At 56.0% G+C, this 25,231-nt stretch overlaps 8 protein-coding genes across 8 annotated transcripts; 4 read left to right on the forward strand and 4 right to left on the reverse strand.

Moving 5' to 3' along the window:
- Nucleotides 1–411: 411 nt before the first annotated feature.
- On the reverse strand, nucleotides 412–1,569 carry F5144DRAFT_588200 (uncharacterized protein; the record flags this gene model as incomplete). Its single annotated transcript, XM_066789904.1, has 2 exons — nucleotides 412–1,161; nucleotides 1,243–1,569. 2 exons carry the CDS (start codon nucleotides 1,567–1,569, stop codon nucleotides 412–414), a joined length of 1,077 nt encoding a protein of 358 aa, XP_066647791.1.
- A 1,745-nt stretch (nucleotides 1,570–3,314) lies between these two features.
- On the forward strand, nucleotides 3,315–4,617 carry F5144DRAFT_479665 (uncharacterized protein; the record flags this gene model as incomplete). The annotated part of the gene is made up of 2 exons (XM_066785180.1): nucleotides 3,315–4,122; nucleotides 4,190–4,617. The coding sequence occupies 2 exons, from the start codon at nucleotides 3,315–3,317 to the stop codon at nucleotides 4,615–4,617; spliced, it is 1,236 nt and encodes a 411-aa protein (XP_066647792.1).
- An 863-nt stretch (nucleotides 4,618–5,480) lies between these two features.
- F5144DRAFT_588201 (uncharacterized protein) lies at nucleotides 5,481–7,574 on the forward strand (the record flags this gene model as incomplete). The annotated part of the gene is made up of 4 exons (XM_066789905.1): nucleotides 5,481–5,693; nucleotides 5,882–6,907; nucleotides 6,971–7,044; nucleotides 7,565–7,574. 4 exons carry the CDS (start codon nucleotides 5,481–5,483, stop codon nucleotides 7,572–7,574), a joined length of 1,323 nt encoding a protein of 440 aa, XP_066647793.1.
- A 43-nt stretch (nucleotides 7,575–7,617) lies between these two features.
- F5144DRAFT_521913 (uncharacterized protein) lies at nucleotides 7,618–10,122 on the forward strand (the record flags this gene model as incomplete). Its single annotated transcript, XM_066786730.1, has 2 exons — nucleotides 7,618–8,083; nucleotides 8,147–10,122. The coding sequence occupies exons 1-2, from the start codon at nucleotides 8,008–8,010 to the stop codon at nucleotides 10,120–10,122; spliced, it is 2,052 nt and encodes a 683-aa protein (XP_066647794.1). The 5' UTR covers nucleotides 7,618–8,007.
- A 120-nt stretch (nucleotides 10,123–10,242) lies between these two features.
- Nucleotides 10,243–12,804, reverse strand: F5144DRAFT_7328 (ferric reductase like transmembrane component-domain-containing protein). The gene has a single exon (XM_066793380.1). It carries the CDS (start codon nucleotides 12,680–12,682, stop codon nucleotides 10,364–10,366), a length of 2,319 nt encoding a protein of 772 aa, XP_066647795.1. The 5' UTR covers nucleotides 12,683–12,804; the 3' UTR covers nucleotides 10,243–10,363.
- Nucleotides 12,805–13,033: 229 nt separating this feature from the next.
- F5144DRAFT_553240 (S-adenosyl-L-methionine-dependent methyltransferase) lies at nucleotides 13,034–14,392 on the reverse strand. Its single transcript, XM_066787789.1, has one exon. The coding sequence runs from the start codon at nucleotides 14,156–14,158 to the stop codon at nucleotides 13,289–13,291; it is 870 nt and encodes a 289-aa protein (XP_066647796.1). The 5' UTR covers nucleotides 14,159–14,392; the 3' UTR covers nucleotides 13,034–13,288.
- Nucleotides 14,393–14,780: 388 nt separating this feature from the next.
- On the forward strand, nucleotides 14,781–16,835 carry F5144DRAFT_478523 (oligopeptide transporter; the record flags this gene model as incomplete). Its single annotated transcript, XM_066785109.1, has 7 exons — nucleotides 14,781–14,991; nucleotides 15,048–15,228; nucleotides 15,284–15,432; nucleotides 15,485–15,593; nucleotides 15,648–15,787; nucleotides 15,866–16,052; nucleotides 16,118–16,835. 7 exons carry the CDS (start codon nucleotides 14,781–14,783, stop codon nucleotides 16,833–16,835), a joined length of 1,695 nt encoding a protein of 564 aa, XP_066647797.1.
- Nucleotides 16,836–17,167: 332 nt separating this feature from the next.
- Nucleotides 17,168–19,834, reverse strand: F5144DRAFT_635096 (uncharacterized protein; the record flags this gene model as incomplete). Its single annotated transcript, XM_066792606.1, has 4 exons — nucleotides 19,668–19,834; nucleotides 19,058–19,615; nucleotides 17,622–18,997; nucleotides 17,168–17,555 (listed from the first exon to the last, which is right to left on the reverse strand). The coding sequence occupies exons 1-4, from the start codon at nucleotides 19,776–19,778 to the stop codon at nucleotides 17,168–17,170; spliced, it is 2,433 nt and encodes an 810-aa protein (XP_066647798.1). The 5' UTR covers nucleotides 19,779–19,834.
- Between the last annotated feature and the right edge of the window lie 5,397 nt (nucleotides 19,835–25,231).

Here is a 25,231-nt window from a genome sequence, read left to right on the forward strand (position 1 = left end):
ACGAAGACGCTGGGAACGTTTTCCCTTCTTGGCTATCACTTGCACATAATGCTCCAAGCACAGTAAGTCCAGCAATACACCGGTGGGTTAGTCTCCTTTATCGAGTGTCGGTGATAGTATTTGGGGGTGAATATATTTGTCTGTCTTGCGTCGGCATGGTTTTTCACCCGTCTAGCGCAAAGGGCGGTAACAAAGTGGTAATCCTTGCGCTGGGAGATGCGGGAGTGTGACGGGTGATGAGGCACTTCAAAAACAAGTTATTCAATACGAGATCATCCGTTTGTGGCGTTTTGACCTGCCCTGGGCAAGATGGGCGGGCTATGTGTCCTACTGATCCATAATCCCTAGCATCCGCCTGCAGTGGCCATCTAACTAGAACAAGCAAAGTAGGGGAAGACCACTCTCGAGCTCCTATTCGTCGTCGTCCCGTAAATGTACCTCTTCGTATCTCTGGCGCAGCATACGTGATCGGTGGCCCGCGGCGATCCAGTCCTCGTTGGTGGGATAGTTCAAAGTGTCCATTACATCTCGGCTCCTCGAATCTCCCCACGTTAAGGGAAGCTCTTTGCGCTCCCATATGTCACGATAAATTCCGGTCTGCGCGATTGGTTCTTCCGGATCCACGCGGATGCGGTTGTCTGCGCTGGCAAGGATGGGAAGGGGGCTGGGTGGAGGGGGTTCGGCGATCAGAAAATTGAGAAGAGCGTTTCGCTGTTCCGGCAGGAGTTGGTAGATCCGATATGTGACGCCTTCGCGATCGGCGTGAAAGAAGATGGCATCCGGGTCGACTTTGAAGTCGGTGCCGGTGTCAGCACAAGGTACGGCATCGGGCCTGCGCCGGTCGAAAAGGACGACACCTCCTAGGATTCGCGCTTCGGCCCAGTAGCCTACCATGTCGGCGACGCCACGGGGGTATTGTTCATGGTCTTTGTACCATTCGTGATGGAAAAGGGTAGGGGCTGGCCCGTTTGGATGCTGACTCCAGTAGAAAGAATCGGATTTGGGCGGCGCCCACTCGGTGACTCCGTCGTTTTTGTGCAGGCTCGTATCGAGCTCAAATAGGATCACGGCGATTTGGTGCACCGCAACAGCCACCATTTCGACGAGGCGGGATTTGAACCCTCTCGAACCTGGAGCACAGCCTCGGTATTCATGCACAAGCTATCGTCATGGATTAGGCATCACAGAATCATCAACCAGGAGCGGATCGCTGGCAACTTAACACAGGTGATTGTTGCTTACCTTGGAATTAAACGTGAGGATGTCGGGTTGGAAGTCGGCACGGAACTGTCGCGCCTTTTCCAACATGCCCGGACAGAGGTCGTCGTGTACGTTGTCGATTGGGTGCCAGCCGTAAATCGGAATGTAAGACTCATACGCGACCTGGCCGGTTGGGAGTCCATCGATAATCTGGGCATATGTAATCTCTGCCAATTCGGTGGCGAGGATCCTCCGTATAGCACGTTCAAGAATTTGGCGATGGTCACCGTCGAGATGTGCAAAGGAGAGTTGCGCCGCCGGCGTCTGCGGCTGATCTGCGGTGAGAAGAGTGGCAGGCGTTGCCGACATGGTTTTTAGCTTTGGAGATAAATGCTCGCAAGAAAGCACGGCGAAAAAAGGAGGGGTGTATGAAGAGAGATGGTCAACTTGTCTGGAGTTCAACACGTGTCGGGGTGTTTGTTCAAGTGAAAACGACGAGATGCGAGGTACAAGAGTGCAAGTTGGTTGATCGATGGGTTGATGATTTTCGCCGCCCGCTGCTCTCAAAGATGACCTCCTGTGGGTCCGCGTGGGGCTGGGTGCGCGCTACACCAAACCAAATTGTCGCGGTTGGGAGTTGTGCAAAACCCGTGAGCAGGCTGTGCCGTATGTGCAAGATGCCGGTGGCTACAGAAGGCGCTTTGATTCGCGGCGCTGGCTCCCGGAACGGGCACTGCGCTCAATGTTGGTTCATGTCCTCACGGACAGCGTCAAGTCCCACCACATGCAGCGCGGGGACTCGTTGGCGTTGGGAGCCTGAGAGAAACATCCAAACTTGTGACGACAAAAGCCACGGTGCACCAAAACGTCCGTTTACCGCTCGCATATTATATATTATTCATACTCCGCTATGCCCTAGGGCGTGCCGGACCCTCTGCTATTTAGTGTACAGGAAAACCGTGCCCTCCCGGGCCGGGTGAAAAACCCCTACCAACAATCAAGGAACGATGCGTTCTGGTGAGTCTACGTATACAAAGAGAGGAGGCCTCCTGGCCTCCGAACGGGGGCGCTTCAGGCCGCCGTTTCCAGCTCGAGCCTCCTGGCCAAGCTGTACATCGGCAGCCTCCCCGAGTCCATCAGCCAGTCGAGGATCCTCCTCGCAAGCCGTGCAGTCGTGGGATTGATACCGTGTAGAACTGAGTAAAAGTCCCGTCGTGTCCGAATTCCAGTTCTCTCCCATCTTCGAGTCAACGGTGGGGCCAAACACCACACTACCAGGTGTTCGGCAGTCTCTCGTCCCTCGCCACACTCGCAGGCAGGCGTCAGAACCTCCGGGACTTCCCGTGTAAACAAGTAGTCCCGTAAGCCTATTGCTCCCGTCCGGATTTGAATGAGCAGTGAGCTTTTCGCCTTGCTGAGACCGTCATGCCTCCTTAGGGTTTCGTTCCGGAATAGCGTCTCCCGCCATAATGATTTCCTACATCTCTACATGTATGTAGCACGTCGAACATCTGTCCGGAATCCAAATAACTACCGCGGTACCTCAGCTAGGTACCTTAGCTGGCATGCTCAGATTCCAAGCCCGCCATATTTGAGTCTTTTACGCACTGTGTCGGCAGCAAAGTCAATGAGACCCCTTGCCTGACCAGACTCAAAAAATCCGCTCGCGCGCGGCAAGACAGGGGTTATGACAAGAACCCTAACCACTTTGAGCCTACCGGTTTTAAGACCATCTAGCAAGCGGCGGCAGACCGGGCGAAGAGGTCTTGATAACAGGTCGGCGGCTGGGGGCTGGAGAAGAGAACTCCCAAATACCTAAACGCGCGGATATGCTAGATAGTTCAGTGCACGCATCAACCGTGGGTCGTCTGCCAGTGGAGGGCGAGGAAGGGATCTGGCGACAGCAGGCTCCCGGGGATAAATCAGTCAACACCCGAGTATATACGAAGAGTGAGTAGGACAAGAATCGCTGTTGTTCTTCATGCTCTGAAAGCCACCCACCCATTCCGTCCTTCGTCCCCCATCGTCTCACTGAATCCTCAGATTCCTTACGAGGAATCCATTCCATTACTTGACTGATTTTCCCGCGTCAACCTTTATACTTCGTCATCACAATGTCTGCCTCCTCTCCCGCGGTCGGAAACCTCGAAGTCACTCTCGTAGAGGGCCGCGAAGAAGAACTGCTGCCCACGACCTCTACCCGATACCGAATAACCGAGGCAATCATTGACCTCGCCCTTGCTCTGCTTGAGACTCCAGAGGGCAAACAAGGCTTGGCTGATGTTGCCACGGCCATTATCCAAGAACGGGACAACACCCCGGGGTCACTGAGGCGTCGTCCGCCTCACATCTACCGCGACAGTGTGGAGAACATGCCGTTCTGGATCGACAGGTTTCTCCGATGCATGAGAAGAAACTTCCCTCCCGTCTTCATTAAACCCACCGACGGCGAGGCGGCAGCTGTGAAACGCACTTGGGGCAAGAGCATGGAAGATTACCAGGCCGGAGGTGATGCAGGGCATCTCGAGATCAGAGACTCGATCATAAGCAACATGGTATACGCGCGTCAGCAGACCCCGGACGTTGCCGGAGACAGCTACAGTCATTACAAGTTTCAGATGGTGGTCAGCGTCGCCCATGAAATTGTGCACTTCCTCACTGGTTTCATCACTGGTACCGCCGTGCCACACACCCCTCCGGGAGTCATTGCACAGCCATTTCCAGTGTCCCAGAACAACGGCGAGGCGGGTAGGTACTGGGAGAGGGAGCTTCTCGGCGGCTTCCTCGAGATGTGGTCAGTCCCCGACGACCCGCTTGAGCTCCGACAGCCAGGCGAGCCGTTTCTCTTCCTGTCTGGCCCACTGCAAGACAGCACCGGAATGGAGGTATCGTTGTCATATATACACGAATTCCTTGAAGGACGTAAGTACCTTTTTCCATTGCCGCTGCCGGGGCCAACCAACCTCTCACTAACTGCCTTTGCTCGCAGGGTTCTCTTTCCCTATCCGCACAACCCGTACAGCTCGCCCCATCAAAAGATCCCAGCTGAAACGGGCTGGGCGCCTCGAAACCAGCACGATCCGCGGCGGGCCGAAGTTCCGTAAAGTTGGGCGGGTGGATTCCCCGGCGCCGAGGGGGCCCGAGGATGGCCCTGAACTCAGATTCCGTAGCCTCCCAGCCGCGCCCGTTTCCGGGTATAGCGGCTCTGGTGGCGGATACAGTGGTTCTCGCGGCGGGTACAGCGGTTCAGCCAGCGGGTACAGCAGCTCCGGCGGTGGGTACGGCGGCTCCGGCGGTGGGTACAGCAACTCCGGCGGCGGGTACAGCGGCTCCGGTGGTGGCTATGGTAGTTCTCGCGGCGGGTACAGTGGTTCGGGGAATGGAGGAGGTGGATATAGCCGGCCCTCCTATCGTTAACACACAGCACAAGGTGCTAGTCCTGGTGGTTTAGGTTGAGGTTGTTCGGGTTTTCTTTACAAGTATTATGTGCGCCTTGCGGGCAGTTGTGTGTTAATGGTTGCTATTATGTATGATAGAATGGGGGATTACAACGGAAACACACTTCTAGAATCTTCTTCTCCTTCCTTTTCTTTCCCATTCCCTTTTCTATTTCTTCCTTCTTCTCCCTCCATTTTTTCTTTTGCATTCATTTTTCTACTTCTTGTTTCTTCTCCTTCTTTTCCCCCCACTTCATTTTTCTGTTTCTTTTTTCCCCTCCTCTCCTTTCATACTCTAACCCCCCTTCCTCTCGCTCGCATTTGTAAATGCACTAATCCTGTTGCTTTTCCCTCCTTTCGTGTTTATTGGAATCCTCGATGTTAGGCCTTTTCCTTTTCGAAAGACTTTCTTCATTCATACCCCAGGAGTTCCAGACTGAAAATTACATGGATCTACCTAGATTTCTTTTACCATTTAGGTAGTCTTCCCGCTGTCAGTGGCTGAGCCTGCAGTTGGCCGCCTTGTATTTATGCAGCCGACATTGCGCGGAAGCCTGTCCAGGGCCATCCCCGGCCGCTTCGACAAGCCGTTGTTGTGATTGGCCTCGAGACCTTGGTAACACAACCAACGGCCGGTGTTTGCGTGGCGGAACTTATAGGCCTCACAAACCCCGCTGGGCAGCAACCAACCTCTCTTAATCCCGCGGAAGAAAGTGGCTAGATCATTGCTCGCTCTTCAGTTTCTGTTTTAGCTTCCCGTTGTATCACTAAGTATTCTAAACCAAATACTCTGGGCCACCTCCCAGCTCTGCCCAAGGTTTGGCGGCGAGCGTGATCGATACGATGCCTCACCGCGTGATAAACGACATTCGACCCCATCAAACCTGGGGTTCTCATCGGGCCGAATTGGCGGACGCGCTCGAAGGACTGATTCTATGGCTGCCTCAGCTAAATGACTTGCCGAGACAGGCTCAGATCGGTAAGGGCTGCTACGGCCATCCCGTAGTGGTCCTCTCCCCACGAGCATTGCCCTCAGACGATGTCGTTGTCCTGATTGTAGGTTTGTATCCTCTCGGATGTTACTTGGTTGGATGGTTAACCATTTTGTCTACACGGCCATACAGTTGACATCCTTCGGTGAACGGGATGTGAACGACAAGTTCTTTTCTGTCGAGTTGAGACGAGCCTACTTGCCCATATACCCGGCCCAGAACCAAGACACAGACATACAAGTTTATTTGCAGGATGGTGCCCAGTTGCGGAAGAAGTCATACGTCAACACGCGAGAACAACACACCCTGCCGTTGAGTTGTCTGCGACCTTACGACCGCAAGGACAGCATGGCCCGGTACGTCCTGACCCGCGACTCCTCCCAGATTCTAGCCCGCCACGCCGGGTTCGTATTCAACGCGACAGGGTCGTTGGATGATTATCAGACGGCCGGGGCCCACGACTACGACATCTACGACTACGACGCCCACAAATCTGGTTCCCACAATTACTATACCGGCGACTACAGCTCCCACAACTACGGTACGGCCCCAGTCATCCACCGTTTCCCCTCCCTCCCATCAAGACCGTCTCCTCCGCCATCTGTCGCCCACGACGCCACTCACGACATGTTCTCCTACGAGAGCGACGACTCCTACACGGCTCCACCAGCCAACCGACCCCGTCCACGTCATTTCCATCTCCCGTTTGCTGCTCAGTGTTATATCTACCACGACGCCACCGACAAGTACGAGGTCTACGATTACTATGAGGACGAATTGAACGGCCGACCCCTTCCTTGCGCTGCACTACCCCTGTCCAAGGCCGGTGTCGACGACCCCCAGCACCACGACCACCACGCCACCCCACCCTCTACACGGGCGCATCAGCCGACCGATCCCCTCCCCCCACCACACCATGCCGGCGCTGACAGCAGCGAGGGTAATTGGGACCCTGAGCAGGGCGAGTGGGAAAGGTGGTTCATCCAGCTGGTCCTGTCCGTCGCAATACTTTGCTCCGTGGAGTGGCTGGTGCGGTCGGCATGGCCGCACCGCGACCACGCGCTGGAGATTGTACTCGGGCTCTCGGCGGAGGCTGCCAAAGGCGGATTGTCGGTGGTGTGTGTGGTAGTCGAGCTCCTGACGGAGGCTGTCAAGACCGGATGGTGGCTGGTGTGGACCATGCTCTGGCTGCACATGGAGGTTGCCAAATTTGGGTTGTTGGGGGCGCTCTGGCTGCTGGCGGAGGCTACCAAAGGCGGACTGGTAGTGGTGTGGATTGTGCTCTAGCTGAACATCGAGGTTGTCAAATTTGGGTTGTCAGGGGCGTGGATTCTCCCCTAGCTGCTAGCGGGGGTTGCTGAATTTGGGTTGTCGGTGGTTTGGGGTTGGTTGGTGTCTGGGATGTGGCGGCTCTGGTTAGTTGTTCGGTTGGCGGTTGGTGAGGGTGGACGCGGGTGTGGTGTGGTGGGATGTTGAGGACAGTCCGTACATGTGTTTGTGTAACAGTTATTCTTCTGGCAATTCAACTCTTGTATGGCAAAAGACTCTGGTGGTTAAAATAGAATAGATGATGAAAAAGGAGACGACTTCCCGGTGAGGGTAGTGCTTATACTTAGGTACCTTACCTAAGTAGGTACCTAAGGTCAATAGGTACCTACGCGTCTAAGTCACCTATGAAGAATCAAAAGCTGTATTTCACAACGAAGTAGGATATAAAATCATAAAGAGGGATTCATAGATACAGCGGTAATACCCTACGTCGCCAGATACTCGAAGTTGAGGTTTCAATAATTCGAGTCCAAGGCTTCAGACTAAGCGGCAAGCTCTTCGTTCAGAGCAAGACCATAACGGAGGCTGAAACGGGTTGGAAACGGCATGGTGGATTTAGACCGGCAGAAAAAGACCTTGCTGATGCCCAGCAATAGGGTGGGGCAGCCCTAACTGACCCATGGACCTCCTGATGGCGCCACTTCCTCCTCACTTCCCAAGTAGGAAGTCGCAACTTGCACGATGCGGTGGTCTTTAGTCACAGGAATGGCCACGCCTGAGGCCGCAGATGCCGCAGAGGGGCAGGGACCTAATTCCGACGCGAGGAAAACCAGCAGTTGTGACCACGTGGAGGTCAAAATGCCGGGCATTTAAGAGTTACATTCTCGTCCTTCCGGGTTCGCTTTCAAGCACCAGCCACCTGTTTACATATACACCACGGGGCGAGAATTGTACCATTTTATTGTCTTGTTTGGGAACTGTCTGCCTGCCTAAGGTATCCCGCCGATCGGTTCTTGACATTCCACCCGTGTCGGCAGTTCGACCGTGGCGTTTTCCCAATTTCGATTTGGACCTCTTCCGGTGAATCCCAAAGCCAAGACATCAACATCATGGCCGAAATCAAGTCCTCAGCACCTTCTTCGACTCTCGATTGGACGGTAGCCCTCCAATCCAATGGGAACATCGGTGAGTCTACAATTTGGCTCCAATCCCGCCATGTCACGGAACCCTGCTAATCACCACACACAGCTCACCTACGGGCCCTTCAAGCGGTCGTGGCCGAGGGCACACAAGCCCACTGGGGCTTGGACTTCGAGGCCGTCCTTCTGGATGATGCCACTGCCGCAGCAGTTTCCACCACGAAGCTGATCCATCTGGACCTGAAAGAGCTAGAAGATGTCCACTCGACGTTGCTCACCACCAACCTCTTCGACGCCCTCGCTCTCGGGAAGAACGGCAACCGCTCGACGGCCCTGAGGCTGCTCTTCCCATCCCAGTCCGGCACCCCAGCACGGTCCGACGTCCTAGAATACCGCCTCCGCGGCTGCCCCGTCGTCCACACCGTGCGCAGCTTCCTCCAGCCCCTCGCCCCGGTAACCGCGACCCCCCCATCCTCCGCCAACGCCATCACCACCGCCCAAGCCCTCTCCCAACTCCTCTCCACCGCCATGGGCGGCATCATCGCGGAATCCCGCACCCTCCCCACCACCACCCTCCTCACCACCCTCACCCACCAACTCACCTACCGCCTCTCCCTCCCCTACCTCCTCCCCACGACCCCCCAATCTCAAAAGAAACGCATCTTCTGGATCCAAGGCCGCGCCAACATCACCGCCTCGCACCAATTCTACTCTGCCGCGCACGCCCTCGGCCTCACCCTCGTCGTCGCCGACGCGCCCGGCCACTGGATGCAGCCCGACGACTCGCCCCACGCCCGGTTCCGCGAGGCGTTCGTGCCGCTGGATATTGCCGGCGACGCGGGGCTGGCGGATCGGATTGTGGCCGCGGTGCGCGCTTATCCTGAGAAGGTGGATGGGGTGGTGAGTATTAGTGATGTGCGGCTGCCGGCGGTGGCGAGGGCGTGTGAGGTGTTGGGACTGCCGACGGAGGCGGCGGGGGCGTATCGGGTGGCGGGGGATAAGGGGGCGACGAGGAGGGCGGAGATTGAGGCGGCGGCTGGGGGTCAGGGTGGCGGTGGGGCGGGGGAGGAGGGGTTTGTGCTGGGGGAGGCGGGGGAGTTGGAAAAAGTGCTGGAGGAGAGGGAGGGGGGGAAGGGGTTGGTGTTTCCGTTGATTGTGAAGCCGTGTACGGGGTGGAATAGTGATTGTGTGGTGAAGGTGAGGGATGTGGAGGAGTTGAGGGCAGCGGTGAAGAGGGCGTCTGCCAGGCATGCGGATTCGCCGGCGAAGAATACGGGCGTGGTGGTTGAACCGTATGTGGATGGGCCTGAGGTGGATGCTAACTTTGTGATGCTGGATGGGGAGGTTCTGTTCTGCGATGTGACGGATGACTTTCCGTGCTCGGGGGATTTGGTCGAGGGCAAGGCTGCCAACTTCATGGAGACCCTCATGGATGTCCCGTCGGCGCTGCCTCAGAACGAGCAGGTCATAATGGTCGAGTCCCTCCGGCAGAGCATCAAGCGGTGCGGGTTTGTGTCAGGCATCTTCCACTGCGAGGCCCGCGTCCGCAACTCCAACGCGTACTACACCCCGAGGGAGGACAACGGCATCCTGGACCTGCACGTTCGGAGCGAGAGCGTAACCAAGACGCCATCCTGCTACCTGCACGAGGTCAACGCACGCCCCCCGGGGTACATCAACTGCGTCGCCGCGCTGCTCGCCTACGGAGTCGACTACTACGCGATCCGGCTGCTCCTCGCGCTGGGACCGAGCGAGAAGGGCCGGATCCAGGCCTTGGCACAGCCTTTCCTCGGCGGCAAGCCCCAGTACACACTCGGCATCGCGGTGCTTCCCCCAACTCGGGAGGGAGTCATGGGCTCCGAGGACGCGGTTGGGGAGTTCCTGGAGGCGAACCCGGACCTACAGGAGCACGTGGTGTTTCATCAGACGGTCAAGGAGCGGGGCGAGGTGGTCCAGGGCCCCGATTCGAGCGAGTTGTGGTGTGTGGGTTATGTCATTGTTGCGTCTCCCGATGGCCGGAAGGCGTGCTTGGAGCTTGCCCAGAGCGTTCGGGAGAGATTCGATTACAAACTCTTGGATGAGTGATGTGGTGGGTGGTGGTTGGAACTTTTGGAATCAAAGGCAAAGAGGAGTGAAACATGAAATTCTTGGCCTGATGCGATGCCAAGCTCTTATTATCCTTTCCAATGGTGGTGGTTCTGAATCTTCCGTCAGATAATGCTACGTACTGATGCTACAACGGCGGGGAGTTCCCATCCGGATTTGCTTGTTCGGGCCAGCTCCCGGCTTGGCTCGGCCCCTTTTGGCCCCATCCTCACCAATCCGCCTACCACCCGAATGCCTCATCCACCAACACATACGGCCTTGTTCCGGGGCCATTCCGCGACAGCTGGACCACCTTGTGACGGACGTGGTCCGCCATCCCGGGCGGGCCGCACACCACGATGCCGAGCGGCCCGTCATCCGTCTTGTCAGCCAGGGCCTTCTCGAGGATGCGGTCCAGATCCAGCCGCTGGCCCACCGTCGTCTCGGTCTCGACGCTGGCCGGCAGCGCCGCGAGTGCGGGTTCGAGCGCGGCCAACAGGCCCGCCTTGCGCGTGGCGAAGAAGAACTTGGAGGGCACGCTGAACCGTCGGAGGTAGGGGAACAGCGCGGTGATGCCCACGCCGCCGGCAATGTATAGAACCCCCGAGCACTGCTTCAGCTGTGTTGTCACGTCCCCGGAGTGGTTGTACGGCCCATCCACCAGCACGCCGAGCCGGACCGACCCCGAAGCAGCGGCGGCCCGTTTCGCCAACACGCCCGTGAAACCGGTGCGGACCCGCGCGAGGAATGTAGTCGTCCCCTTCCCTCCCTGAGAGACGGCCGCTGGCAAGGTGATGGTCACGGTCTGCTTGGTTACGGACGTCTCCTTCTTCTCCGGGTCCGAGCTGGAATGTGTCGGGGTGGACGGCGGGGAGGAGTCGCTGGCATCGCTGGTTCCCCTGACCTCGCTCACCTCGCTGGAGTTGAAGGCGACCGAGAACGGGTGGGATTCCCACAGGCGCCAGCTCAGGGACGGGAAGGTCAGGTAGGCCACCCCCTCTCCGAGCTGCGCGTTCTCGATGTCGATGCGCAGGTACTCGCCGTCGGTATCCTGGAGGACGGTCACCGTCGCGGTGCGGTAGCCCCTACAGGCAATCCGCACCAGGCGGAAGAGACGGTCGCAGCCCCAGATGCCAAAGGCAACAAAGGCCCAGATCTCGTAGCCCCATGCGTACTCGTAGCAGTACCAGATGTGGTAGTAGTAGCCGATGAGGAAGAGCAGCGAGAGGGCAAAGTGCGAGACCACAAAGAACTCGTAGAAGGCCTGCCGCACCCACAGCAACGAGAACGGGAAGATAGCGACGCAGGCTACGGTGCCCACAATGCCCCAGACCCAGTAGTCACGCGCCAGTTCCGCTGCATAGTCGCCGTAGAGCTGGTAGTAGAACCAGAGCATGAACGAGTGGATGACGGTGTGGATGACGGCCCAGTATCCCAGCCAACGGTGCAGCAAAAGGTAGGTGCTGTAGCTCCAGTCCGTGACCCAAAGCAGCACGTTGTTGCGCGCGGCAAAGACGAACAGGGCCACCACGTTGCCCATGGCCATGACCCCCGCGCGGTTGCCGATAATGCTGAGCTCCTGCTCGGTGAGGGACCCGAACGTGCTCTGCGGGTGGTGGTGGACGTATGGGGCGAGCAAAAACACGATGTTCAGGATGCTGATGAGGAGGATGTACAGGGCCTGGCCGCGGGTCGGCATCATCCCTACGCCGCCGGCGACCGGCTCGCGGTGATGTTTGCCGTACAAGGCCGGGTTGATCATGGCCGACTGCAGGGAGTTCCAGGCCCGGCTCTTTGCGATGCCGGGTACGAACCGGAGCAGAGACAGCGGGACTGGCAAGAAGATGGCGACAACCATGACGGTGATGCTGTAGGTTGAGTGGCCATTCTCGTTGGTCTCAAAGTCGAACATGCCGCTGTACTGCAACTGCCAGTCCGCCGGCGCAATGAAGCTGGTCATGTGCAGGGGGGCTTTGGCCTTGATGATGGGCAGGGGGCTGGTGACTTCGGGGCCAGACTCTGTGAAAAACTGGCGAGCCTTGAGCTTCCTCTTCATACCATGGCCGCTGTGATCTCCGCCGTGGCCGCTCTGGTTGTCTATGCCGGTTGTCGCATTGTTGGCGAGGGCCTTCCTCTCATCGGCACGGGCAGCGGCGAGCGCATCCTGATACGAAACCGCCGGCACCCACTGGTAGTTGCCGAGGGTGCCAGTGCCGAGGTGGGAGGCCCAGTAGTCCTCAAGTAGATCCAGCGAGGGGTTGTCGCTGATCGGGCAGTATGTGTCGAGGCACAAAGCCATAGTCCGGAGGAAAGCATCGTCCTTCACGAAGCAGTCGGGCGGGGTGCTGACTGGGGAGTGTGCCGTCCCGTGGTTGACGTTAGTGTCCGCGGGCGTGCAGGCAAGGTGGCAGCCCTTGATGACGCCCCGGCAAGCGAATGCGCATGTCGGATTGTACAGTGTTTTGCCGTGTCCGAGCAAGCCCACCCCGTCGCCGAGCACACCGACGGTGTGAAGGGCGGCGAGGGCAACGGAAACGAGAGAGTTGCGTGTCGGCCTCATGGTTGCGAAGCTGTCTCACTCTCAACGCTTACGATAGACCGTAGCCTGAGGCGAATCAGAGGTTGAAGGTTAACAATACGACGCCTGGGGGCTGCAGCCAAACATGAGAAAGACTCTCGTTTTATCCAACTACCAAGGCCCCCCCAGCAGTACTGTTGCAGCAGTAATAACTGCCAGGGGCGACTGTGTGTGAGCAGGTTGTGGCGTCAATCCCACTCAATGGGTCCCAACCGGCCAAACTTGGCATGTTTCCTGTTCCATTTCGGGGGAGGAGGGCCGCTCTGTCGGCTCCTGGGGCGTTTCCGGCTCGTGGGTGTTGGGGTCTCTCCATCAAACGTCCACGCTCCACGGGCCGTCGTGGGATTCGAATTTCTGCTTGTCAAGGCCAAGACTTCTTAATTTATCTCCGCTTCGGCTGATGGGGGACCAACCCGCACGCCACCACGCGGCAGTACAGGCGCTGTACATGTACATGTACCTCAGCCAAGACCAGAGCCAAGCAAAATCATATGGCAAGACCACTGGTGTTTGGTATTGTGACTATGGAGGCCGGAATCGTCCCCGAGGCAGCGAACCCTCAGTTGTATCATTAACATCAAATGCAGCTCATGAATCTCCATCGAGCTTACAAATGACCTCGGTACAAATAAGTAACCGCCAGCCATCGTCAGCCTCTATCATCCTCTCCATGTTCTTCCGCAACACCTCTATCTGCGCCTCGGTGTAACCAAACTTCGCGGTAGCCCTGCGATACTGGGAGTTCTCGTCGGCAAGCATCGTGATCATGGATCCCGCATACGGCAATCTCTCTTCCGCCGTGATGTTGCTCAAGACACTGGCCGACGCCGTGATCTGATCCCTACGAAACCCGACCTCCAAGGCCTTGCTCAGCAGCTTGCGCCCCGTCTGCGTGTCTAGCCCGTTCATCTCGTAGATGCGCTCTTGTAGTTCTGCGCTCTCCGGGCATGGCGGCCACAACAGTTGCGAATGGGTGTCCCCCTCGCGGCAGGCCACGATCCCGCCGTCTTTCTTCGCGAGCTGCTTCATCTTGCGGAGAACCTCGATGTTGTTGGGGATGCAGATCAACGTCGTATGTTCATGCACAACATCGAAACCGCTCCCAATCTCCTCAGCGGAAAAGAGGGACTCGGGTTCGAGAATGTTGCCCGCTCGGAATTCGATGCCAGTACCGGGCGCGTGCAGGGGGATGTTGGCATTGTTCCTCTCAATGACCTCCTGCCCCAAATCCACCCCGATAATCTTGGCCTGGGGAAACCGCCGGGCGAGATCAAAAGTGATGCTGCCCGGACCACAACCGACGTCGAGGAGCGTGAACGTCGGCGGAAGCGCTTCGAGGGTTGGGACTAGGTAGCCGAGACAAGTCGTGACATTCCGCAGCTCAAACGCCTTCAAGGTGTCCTCCTTGTAGCCAATGTGGTAGTTTTGTTTCCCGGTGGTTTGGTTGTTGGACGCCATCTTCGGTACGATCGCCCTGCAAGGTTCCAGTTGCCGCACACCACTTCTCAAAGTATCACCAAGTCGGGGTGGACATGAACTCGGCCCGATCCTTACTTCGTCTGTGTTGGGAGTTTATATGCGGCATCGTCCTCCCGTTGGGAAGATCTTCAGCCCGAAGTACCTGGTACTTGACCGAGACATGTCAAGCTCGATCGCCCACGTCGCATTCGAGCAGGGGCAAGGATGAATTTGCGCAAGTTGTCAGGCTCTTGGAGGAAGCAGTTTGAGCAAATTTGAGCGGAATTCCAGAGCTCTCCCCAGTCTCTTGGCACTTGGCAACCAGCCATCGTTCTTGGCGTCTCGGTCCGTCTTCACGCTGACCCCTGACTCGCTTGTTGACATGGCGGTACAAACGGTGCATACATACAGGCAGGAGCTAGGTACCGACCGTCCCAGACTGACCGCCAGGACGAGTGTTAGGAAAACAAAAGAGGGTGTCGTGAAGGGGGATCGCATAAGATTGTCCCTGCATTGGCGTTGGAGATAACCACGGCATCCCACGTTTTCAGCCCTAAGTTCTCTTGCATTACCGAGTTGTGGCTGTTGCTCATCCGCCAATCCCCTTGCCGAATCCGACGCCATGGGATACCCCCAAACGGACTCTGAGAAAGAGCCTATTCCGTCGCTAGAGCCCGTATCTGACGTCGAATCGACGTTGCCGCGTGACGCTACGGATGAAGAGTTACACAGCTTGCCACGGGTGGTCGATCGGATACCGATCGCCGCCTGGGCTGCAGCTCTCGTAGGCGCTGCTGAGAGGTTCAGTTACTACTCTACCATTTCGATTTGGCGTAGGGCACCCAGCCTTGCAGACATGGTTACAGCATATGACTAACTATGTCCACAGAAAACTACATGCAGAATGAGCGCAACTCTCGTGCAGTCCCGGGCGCACTTGGTCTTGGCCAGTCTACTGCCACAGCCATATCAAATAGCTTCTTCGTATTTTCGTTTGTAACGCCCATGATGTTTGCCATAGCCTCAGATGCGTGGCTGGGCCGGTACAAGACGTTGATAGTTGCGTTTTGGTATGAACGTCATCGAACGTTACGACCTACACATTGGCTAACGTTATCCCGGTAGTCTCTTGATCAGTGGGACATTTATAATGTTTGCAACGTCCTTACCGGTAGCACTGGACAACGGTGCGGGAGTCCCGGGGTTGGCGGTTGCCATGGTCTTGATAGCCCTGGGAATAGGGGGTATCAAGTCAACAATAACCCCGTTTATTGGTTTGTTGCCGAGCTTTCAACTGCGCACTGCCCATTTAGTTAACGCTCCCAGGGGATCAATATAAACACGGAAAACCCCAGCTTATCCGGCAAAAAAACGGGGAGTTGGCCGTCGTCGACGGCTCTCGCACCATTCAGTTTCTGTACAATGCATTTTATTGGTGAGCGCCACTACTACGACGATAAGCTCTTTCAACATATACTGACCGCTTCAGGTTCACTAACATAGCCTCCATGTCTTCCATTCCGGCCACATTTCTGGAGCATGGCCATGGCTTTTGGACGGCGTATCTCATGTCTGCCATCTCACTCGTGATCTGCTTGGTGATGCTGCTGAGTCTTGGATCCAAGTTCGGTGAGTCTTGAGTCCTTCTTTCTTAAGACCCATACTCGTTGTGGTGTTGTTCATCGCTTACCACTTTGTAAATTACAGTCAAGGTCGTCCCCCACGAAAATGTCTTGCCCAAGGCCATCAAAGCTTTGAGCACGGCGGCCCGGAACGGCTTCAAGCTTGACCACGCCAAGGAGTCCTACCAACAACAGAAGCACGGGCACGGCGTCCCCTGGGACGACCGTTTCATTGACGAACTGAAGACAGGACTGACCGCATGCCGGGTGATGTACGCACGCACCAGCACCCACCCCCTTTCTCCCCCCCATCACAACCACTAACACCCTCCACCAGCTTCTCCTTCGCATTCTTCTACCTCTCCATCACCCAAATGTACAACAACCTGATCTCCCAAGCCGGCCAAATGAACCTGCACGGCGTGCCCAACGACATGATCCAAGCGATGGCCGGCGTGGCCTGCGTCATCTTCGGCCCCCTCATCCAAGCGCTCTACAACGCCCTCGCACAGCGACGCATCAGCTTCGGTCCCATCGCGCGCATCTCCACCGCCTTCCTCATCTGCGGCGGTGGCATGGCCTACGCGGCCGGCCTGCAGCGCCTGATATATGATGCGGGGCCGTGCTATGATGCGCCGTTGGCTTGCGCGGCGTCGGAGGGGGCGAGCAGGCCGAATGAGGTCAATGTGTGGGTGCAGCTGCCGGTGTATGTGGCGTTGGCGGTGGCGGAGATTTTTGGGTTGGTGACGGCGAGTGAGTATTCGTATGAGAAGGCGCCAAGGGGGATGCGGAGTGTGGTGCAGGCGATGGTGCAGTTGAGTGCTGGGGTCGGGGCGCTGTTGGGGATGGCGATCAGTCCTGCGGCGCGTGATCCGTGGCTGGTGGCGGTTTATGCGGCGCTGGCGGGTGCGATGGGGGTGTGCTCGTTGTTGTTTTGGTGGTTCTTTCGGAAGTATGATCAGATTAATGATCAGCTGAATCGGACAATCGATGGGACTCTGGAGAAGCAGGGAGGGGAGGGGGGACAGGAGACGCAGGAAATCGGCCAGGGATAAGCCGCCCGATGCGCCGGAGGGCTAAGGGATGGGCAGTCCGACAACGCCGTTTGGTAGATAGGTTAGTGAAGTACACAGGTATGACCGTGGTGAATCCCTCCGGAATGTCCCCAGGGAACGGAGATGTTGTACAAGGACATGTCCCCCGATCTTTATACGGCTTGGGTTCCCCGCTTGAGCAATGGCCTTTTCTGTTAATACCGTTACGGCTGAGAACTTGCTGCCCGGGCCTTGGAATAGTCTACCCCCGCGTTACTCATTGAAGCACTCAACAACCCAAATCTTGCCTCTCAATTTGCCCGCCCAGAACTGAACTTAGTACCTGCACAACATCAAGAATCCAACAACGTCATATCGCACCAGAGCTCCATGCGCAGCCCCGTGAGGCCCTCGAGATCCATGTCTTTGGCTCTCAAACCACCCGGGGCGATGACAACCTCCCAGTCCGTCAATGGCGTCTGTTGCGTGGAAAGGCTTCGCGGGGTGTAATAATCTCCGTCGCAGGCGATGGAGCCGTCTTGGGGACTGTACTCGAACAGAAGCGTTCGCTTATCGCCCACGAACGCTCTGTAGCTGCTGTACTCAACGTTGCCCGGAATTGCGCGCCTTGGCAGACCGATGTCGTAGAATCGTCCGGGTGTTCGGAGGTATAAGCGGAGTGTGGCATCATGTGCCGTTGATCTTGGAGAAGACCCAATTTTGGCTCCTTCGAGATAGCATCTGGTGAAAAGATAAGCCGTTAGGAAAGTGCTTTCGAGAATTCAAGGTTGGAGTGATATTACCTACCGTGCCTTGCTGAGTCGGATGCGACAGAAACCTTTGAACGCCTCGTGACTTGGGTCGAGAGTGACGTTGATCGTGCCTGTAGTCCTCAACTTGTTCCTGAGGTCTGCAATGTCGGTCCCGTCTCCAAGAGTGTGTATGGTAAAGCGGCGCTGTTGAACCATAACACGCGAGCCAAATTCAGCCGCGCTACTCTGTAGTGCTGCTGCATCATCGAAATAATCGACCACCCGTTTCACGGGGGAAAGGGTGACGAGGGGTCGAAGCGTAAGACAGTGGAACATGTGAGCCGCGACATATGTCTGGAAGTCAACAAAGACAAGCGAACGGATCGCAAGGAGACGGTCGAACATTGCAAGCTTTAGAATATCGAGGACCCCCTCTTGTTCGTGTATTGATGTTAAAGATCGTTTGAGCCGCGTCGAATCTTTGACCTGCAGGTTGGTTCTGAGAAGAACAACGGCGAGATCATTCCCCCGGCGGCAGAAGTTTTCCTGCGTTTGTAGATATGTTTTGCCGTTGATAACGAGAGTCCTGAGAGCGAGGAAATACGGTGCCTTCCCCTCGGCATCCACATCGCTGAGGGTTTTTTCCATGCTGCGAACCTCCTCCCCAAAGATATCCCACAGTGCGGTTGCATTGAAGATGTCCATGCGAGTCATGTCGGGCCGCTGCAGCGCGGTTGCCTTGCCTAACTGCCCAGGAGCCTGGATAGCCTTAATCAAACCACTGATAGCTTTGTACAGCTTCAGTAAGTTCTCAATCACCGGGCTGAGGCGATCATATAGGTCCTTGATCCGTTTATAAATGCCTTTCAGAGCATCGATGACCCTGGACATTTTCGAAGCCGCATTGACTGCTGCGTCGGCAGCAGCTGGTATCGCCGGGGCAGCAGCTCCGCCCGTGGCGACCGCTCCCACCACGGCAGCGATCACGCCCACACCTGCGAAAAAGGTTTCTTTGCTCGCTTCAATCTTCTTGTTGAAAATCCACTTCTCGATGCCGGCTTTGAAGTCCGTCTCGAGCGAACTCAGTTTGTCTTTGTTGGCAACGAATCGCTTCTGCGCTGAGTCGTTTGCGGAGACGGCGTTGTCGTAATCTTGCTGGGAGAGCTTTTCCAGAAACTTGTACTCAGACATCGCATTCTCACTCTTGGAGAGCAAGTCAGCTGCCTGGGTAGCCATAGCAACCGTGAGACTCTCTTGGCCCGCAAATCTCTGAAAGGCATCCTCGAATCCTTTGGCGGCAAGTAGCCGCGACTTTAGAACTTGTTTGCTGGCGTGGATATTCACAGACGGGGCGTGGAAGGCATTGAGCGTGTTTGAGATCATCAGGCCGTTGCGGAGAGATGAGGCCTGGATGTAGAGGGGCATCGAGGACTGGGTGGCGCTGAGATTGCACACTCAGTTGAGAACGTCGAGAGCAAGGTTCCTATTCACATGGAAGGACGATGCTGCCACTAAAAACTGATAGTAGACGAGTCTGGGCAAGTTGTCATTAATGTAGTGGTCTGGCCCCTTGAGGGTGCCGGCGTCTGTTAGTCGATCCAGGTGGTCCGCTGTCGACATGTCCAATGTCGAAGCGGCGCGCTGCTCAATGTTGAATTTGTTTTCGGATTCGATCCAATTGACTTGGATTCCCCACTTGTTCTGGTCAATGGAAAGAGCTTGTGTCGTGCGGGAACCGTCGGGGAACTCGAATTCGACGGCGAAACCAGGAAGCAAGCTGTCTGTGTAGAACTCTAGCTGGGCGTCTTCCGAGAAGTTCATACGGATGGCCTTCTCAGGGTTTCCCTTGCAACAGATCTTCCTCGCGAAAACCCGCAAGTCGAGAGCGCTGGCTTGGGTTTTGTTCCCGACAAAGATATTTTCTGGGATCTCAAGCGTATCGCAGTACAATACGACTCTGCGAAGGGGATTTTTGTTCTTTTCGGTGTTGAGGATCGCTGCGCGCTCCAGACACTTGTCCAGGCGCTGAACAGGCGCACGGAGGTACACCTAGAAATACCGTGTCAATTTCGCTCGATCGGGTAGCCGCGAGGAAGCATACCTCGCTGTTATCCAGGTCCAGATACTCCGACACAGCAAGCTGTTTTGCAAGCTTCCGCTCTTGGATAGCAAAGGCCTCCGCCACGCGTTCCGCCGCGATTTCAAAGTCCATCGTCACGAACAATCGGACTTCCTACAGCGATGGTGAATTAAACAAACAAGTCCGCCTGGGAGAACAATAGTTGTTTGGGCTGGCTGGCAGGTGAGACGAGAAGGTATTTTTTGACAGAATGTGTTGGATATGTGCGTTGTTCCCCGCCTACCCCTTCAGGTCAGAGTATCACACACACGCTTAAGAAGAATGCATTAATTAGTGTACCCAGGTATGGTAGAAAATCACGAAGTTGGGGGCCAGTCACTTTAGTCTCCGTCGCATAGCGCCACTGGCGGCAAATGCGCCTGGTAAAGTGCAAAGTAAAACCCAAAGTTGGTGTGATTGTGGCATAAGGTACATGTAGACAGGGTGGGATTTTGCTTGGGTGTTCCGAATGTGGGGATGTTTAACCATATGTTGTGATTTAAGCAGGCAGAATATCGCAAAAGGCCCGTCAACTGCATGAACTCGGCAGCTACGGTAGGCGCGCTTGGGGAAAGTCCAGCCAAGAGGTGACATGATGCCCTATGCAGAGGGAAACGAGGAATGTTGGGCTGCAAGGCTCAACCCCCCGAACACCCAAGTCGACCCAAGCATCATCCATATTGATGTTACACGCCACAAACGGAAACATCAAACGCGACATTCTCCGCGGAAACGTAAACCCCAGTGATAGGACGCAAGACTCCCTTCCCATCGCCGGAATAACCTGTAATTTGACTGGAGCCGCTGTGAATTGGTCAGCATATTGGTGCCTGACGCCGGCCTAAAACCTTCGAGTGGCCAGGCGATTTGATCGGGTTGTCTCGGCTAGTGGTGAACGAGGCAGATCACATGCAGGTTCAAGAAGTCAGGCGTTGATTGCCTTGGCAGAGCTGGTCTCCGTGTATGGGGCTGGTGTTTGAGGATACCTACAGCAGTAAGTGACGAGAACAGATGATGTAATAACTCAGCGTATTTTATGCGGTCGTATGTATATATATAGCATTGCAGGAGCTGAACGGCCAACGCCCTGGCGAAGAGCGACCTAGAAGGAGATTGACATAATTTTGTCCCCTATCCTAACCGAGATCTAAAACGACTTCTTTTATTTTGAGACATCCGGTGGAAGATTTTGTCTTTTCCAGATGCCTGGTGCGGCGCGCGGTGGTTCAAACGTCATCGACGTCATGAGAGGCGATTCCGGAACTCCAGGAGCGGGACAACGCCGCCCCCAGCGAAAGAAGGTGAAGACGAGAAGGGCGATAGAGTCAAAGCTACAAGAAGATATGGACTGGGAAGAGGAAAGCAACATTGAGAAAATGCCGAGAAATCACAAGAATCGCACCATCCGGGTTGCAGCAGCCGATGAGGCGAGGGACGAGACCCGAGAATCAGAACAAACCGTGGATCATGACTTTAACAACAAATTGAACATCATGAAAGCAGAAATTCAGACGGAATTCAAAAAACTTAAGGACCATATGGCAGAGGAGATCGCCAAAATGACGGCCCAGCTGACTCAAGAGCTGGCACAGGCGCGAGAGGAGCTCACTCAAGCCCGCAGTGAGCTCGAGCACACCAAAATACAGCTACGCACCATGACTAGAGCTCAGGAGACCCCATCGTGTCGACCGACGTATGCAGACATCGCCCGACGGACCCCTCTGGTCAGCATTCCCACCCCGCCGACCTCCACCGGTCGGCCGGCGACACCGGAACCAGCGTTCTGCACAGTGGACATGTCAAGGGTTCCGGAGGATCATGCCAGTGAAGCTACACCAGTAGCGCTTCGCAAGCTCATTGAGCATGAGATGCGTGCGCCTGGCGACCAACCCAGCTGGCGCTGTGTTGCCGTCACAAGAGATAGAGGAAGCACCAATTGTCTTAGGGTCATCAGTAGGAACGAAGGGGAATTGAAGAAGATCAAAGACATCGTCGAAGCAAAGAAAACGCCGGGTGCGAGAGTCCTTCGAGATCAGCTGTACCCGATCAAAGTCGACAATGTCAACCGTATGGCTGTCCTCGACCGTGAGAGCAAGGTCCTTCCTGGGACCGCGGAAGTCCTGGGCCAGGAAAACGACGTGCAGATTGCCAAGATAGCTTGGCTGAGTCGAAAGGACACTGCAAAAGCGTATGGATCCATGGTAGTGTATGTCACGAAACTCGGCGACGCCAAGAGACTCCTCAATGAAGGCTTCTTCTACGCCGGAGGAGAATCAGGGTATACGGGGGTGTTCGAACGTCGGATGCGGCCGGACCAGTGCTACAACTGCCAGCAGATCGGCCACAAAGCGTTCCAGTGCAGAAACCGTCAAGTGTGCGCCAAGTGCGGCAAGGACGGTCACCACCATCGCAGCTGCAGCGAAGTGGTTACCAAATGCATCCTATGCGGCGGCCCACATGAATCATTTAGCAGAAGTTGCCAGAGGCTCTACCCATCTCGTCATGAGTAGAACACTCCGCCTAATCCAGCTTAATGTGAGAAAGCAAGGTGTGGTGCACGAAAGCTTGATGAACGACAAGGACATTCAGAACGCAACAGTCTTGGCCATCCAGGAGCCTCAAGCACATAGGATTCATGGCCGACTCTTCACAACCCCCATGGGACATCACAAGTGGATCAAGATGGTTCCCTCGACTTGGAGAGAAGGCAGATGGGCAGTTCGAAGCATGCTTTGGGTGAACAAGGACGTGGAGGCGGAACAGGTACCGATAGGGTCACCGGACATGACAGCAGCAATCTTAAGGCTCCCCGGTCGGCGAGTCTTGGTAGCATCGGTCTACGTACCAAACCAGGACCCTCAAGCTCTACGGGAGACGTGCGACAATTTACGCAACACAATCATGGATGCAAGACGAGACGCGGGCACGACGGTAGACGTGGTAATTGCCGGAGACTTCAACCGGCACGACCAGCTGTGGGGAGGAGACGATGTATCTGTGGAAATACAAGGAGAGGCAGATCGTATCATCGACCTGATGAACGAGTTCGCCCTTCGCAGTCTGCTTCGACGGGGCACAAAGACATGGCATGTCGGGGATTACAACGCGACCATCGACCTGGTCCTGGCGTCTGCCGAGCTGGCGGAAACAACAGTCAAGTGTGCGATCCACAGGACGGAACACGGATCGGATCACCGTGCGATTGAGACGGTCTTTGACACCTTGGTCCCAGTACCAAAGGAACGGGACCGGCTTCTGCTCAAGAATGCACCTTGGAAGGAAATCAAAACCGGGATTGCGAGGGCACTAGACGCCACCCCTTCGGGAGGCACTGTACAGCAGCAGACAGACCGACTAATGTCGGCGGTCTTGGAGACGGTCCAAACCCTGACACCGAAAGCGAAACCATCGCCATACGCCAAGCGGTGGTGGACAACCGACCTTACACAACTGCGTCGCATTTACACATACTGGAGGAACCGTGCTCGGACCGAACGACGAGCCGGGCGACCCTTGGTGGACTTGGAGGAAATGGCGAAAGCGGCTGCGAAACAGTACCACGACGCTATCCGGCAACAGAAGAAGAAACACTGGGACGACTTTCTTGAAGACAATAGCAATATCTGGAAGGCTGCCAAATACCTAAAGTCTAGCGACGACATAGCGTTCGGGAAGGTGCCACAGCTCGTCAGAGCAGACGGAACAGCCACGGCCGACCACAGAGAACAGGAAGAAGAACTCCTAACCACCTTCTTTCCTCCCCTTCCAGAGAGGATTGAAGATGAAGGTGCTAGACCGCAGCGAGCTCCCGTAGCAATGCCGCCGATCACCATGGAAGAGGTAGAGCGACAACTATTCGCAGCCAAATCTTGGAAAGCACCTGGGGAGGACGGCTTACCGGCGATAGTCTGGAAGCAGACTTGGCCAGTGGTCAAGCACCGTGTTCTCGCACTATTTCGAGCATCTCTGGAGCATAGCACACTGCCCAGTCAATGGCGACACGCCAAGATCATACCGCTTAAGAAGCCCGGCAAGGACGACTACAGTGTTGCCAAAGCCTGGAGACCGATCTCACTTCTAGCAACGCTCGGCAAGCTGCTGGAGTCGGTCGTCGCCGAAAGGATCTCACATGCGGTTGAGACATATGGGCTCCTCCCGACCAACCACTTCGGAGCGCGCAAGCAACGATCGGCGGAGCAAGCGCTCATACTCCTCCAGGAACAGATTTACACCGCCTGGAGAGGTCGAAAGGTAGCAAGTCTGATCAGCTTTGACGTGAAAGGGGCCTACAATGGGGTCTGCAAGGAAAGACTTCTTCAGCGGATGAAGGCACGAGGCATCCCAGACGAGCTGCTTCAATGGACAAACGCCTTCTGCTCGGAGCGCACAGCCACAATTCAAGTCAATGGATATACATCCGAGGTTCAAAGCCTACCTCAGGCTGGTCTACCTCAAGGCTCTCCCCTATCTCCGATCTTATTCCTCTTCTTCAACGCGGACCTGGTACAACGACGAATCGACAGCCGCGGTGGTGCGATAGCCTTCGTGGATGACTTTACAGCGTGGATCACGGGACCTACGGCGCAGAGCAACCGAGAAGGCATAGAAACCATCATCAGGGACGCCCTAGACTGGGAGACAAGGAGTGGTGCGACCTTCAATGTCCAGAAGACAGCAATCATACACTTCACTCGCAAAATCTATAAGACCGACGCACAACCATTCACGATCAAGGGGCAGATTGTCAAGCCTCAAGACCATGTCAAGGTCCTTGGCGTGCTCATGGACACAAAACTAAAGTACAAAGAACACATTTGGAGGGCTGCGTCCAAAGGCTTGGAAGCAGCGATGGAACTGAAACGCCTCCGAGGTCTATCCCCATCAACGGCGCGGCAGCTGTTTACATGCACAGTTGCCCCCGTGGTAGACTACGCCTCCAATGTGTGGATGCACGCATGCAAGAATAACTGGGGAACTTGCGGCCATCGAACGAGCGTTAGGCACACTGCCAACGGTTAGATCTAGCCGCATCGAGCTCTCAACACGCAACAAAGCGGCTGTTCTCGCGATCCGACACGCTCGACGACAGTCTGGGCAACGGCACATCTGCCATATATACCAATCAATCAGAGAACTACGCAGGAACGGAAACACAGTATCAATACGATGGTTCCCTGCGAGAGAAGAGAACAAGCTTTGGGAAATCGCCAAGGGGAACGCCAAACATGCCACTCGACAGGGCGCCGCTCCAGAAGTACAAATGCCCAGGATGCGGTCGACAACCCTCAACGTAGCACGGTCCAAGAGAGGCAGCAGCAATCACCTGCCAGACAAAGTCGGAGCTCATTCCAAGCGAGTCGACGCAGCACTACCAGGGAAACACACCCAACTGCTGTACGATCATCTATCTCACAAGGAGGCTGCCAAACTTGCCCAGCTCAGAACAGGCATGGCAAGGCTCAACGGTTACCTCCACCGAATCGGAGTAGCACCGTCAGACCAGTGCGCATGTGGACAAGCAAAAGAGACAGTGGACCACTTCCTAT

The sequence above is a fragment of the Chaetomium tenue genome (assembly GCF_020726465.1).
Source record: "Chaetomium tenue strain MPI-SDFR-AT-0079 chromosome Unknown F5144scaffold_1, whole genome shotgun sequence".
NCBI lineage: Eukaryota > Fungi > Ascomycota > Sordariomycetes > Sordariales > Chaetomiaceae > Chaetomium > Chaetomium tenue.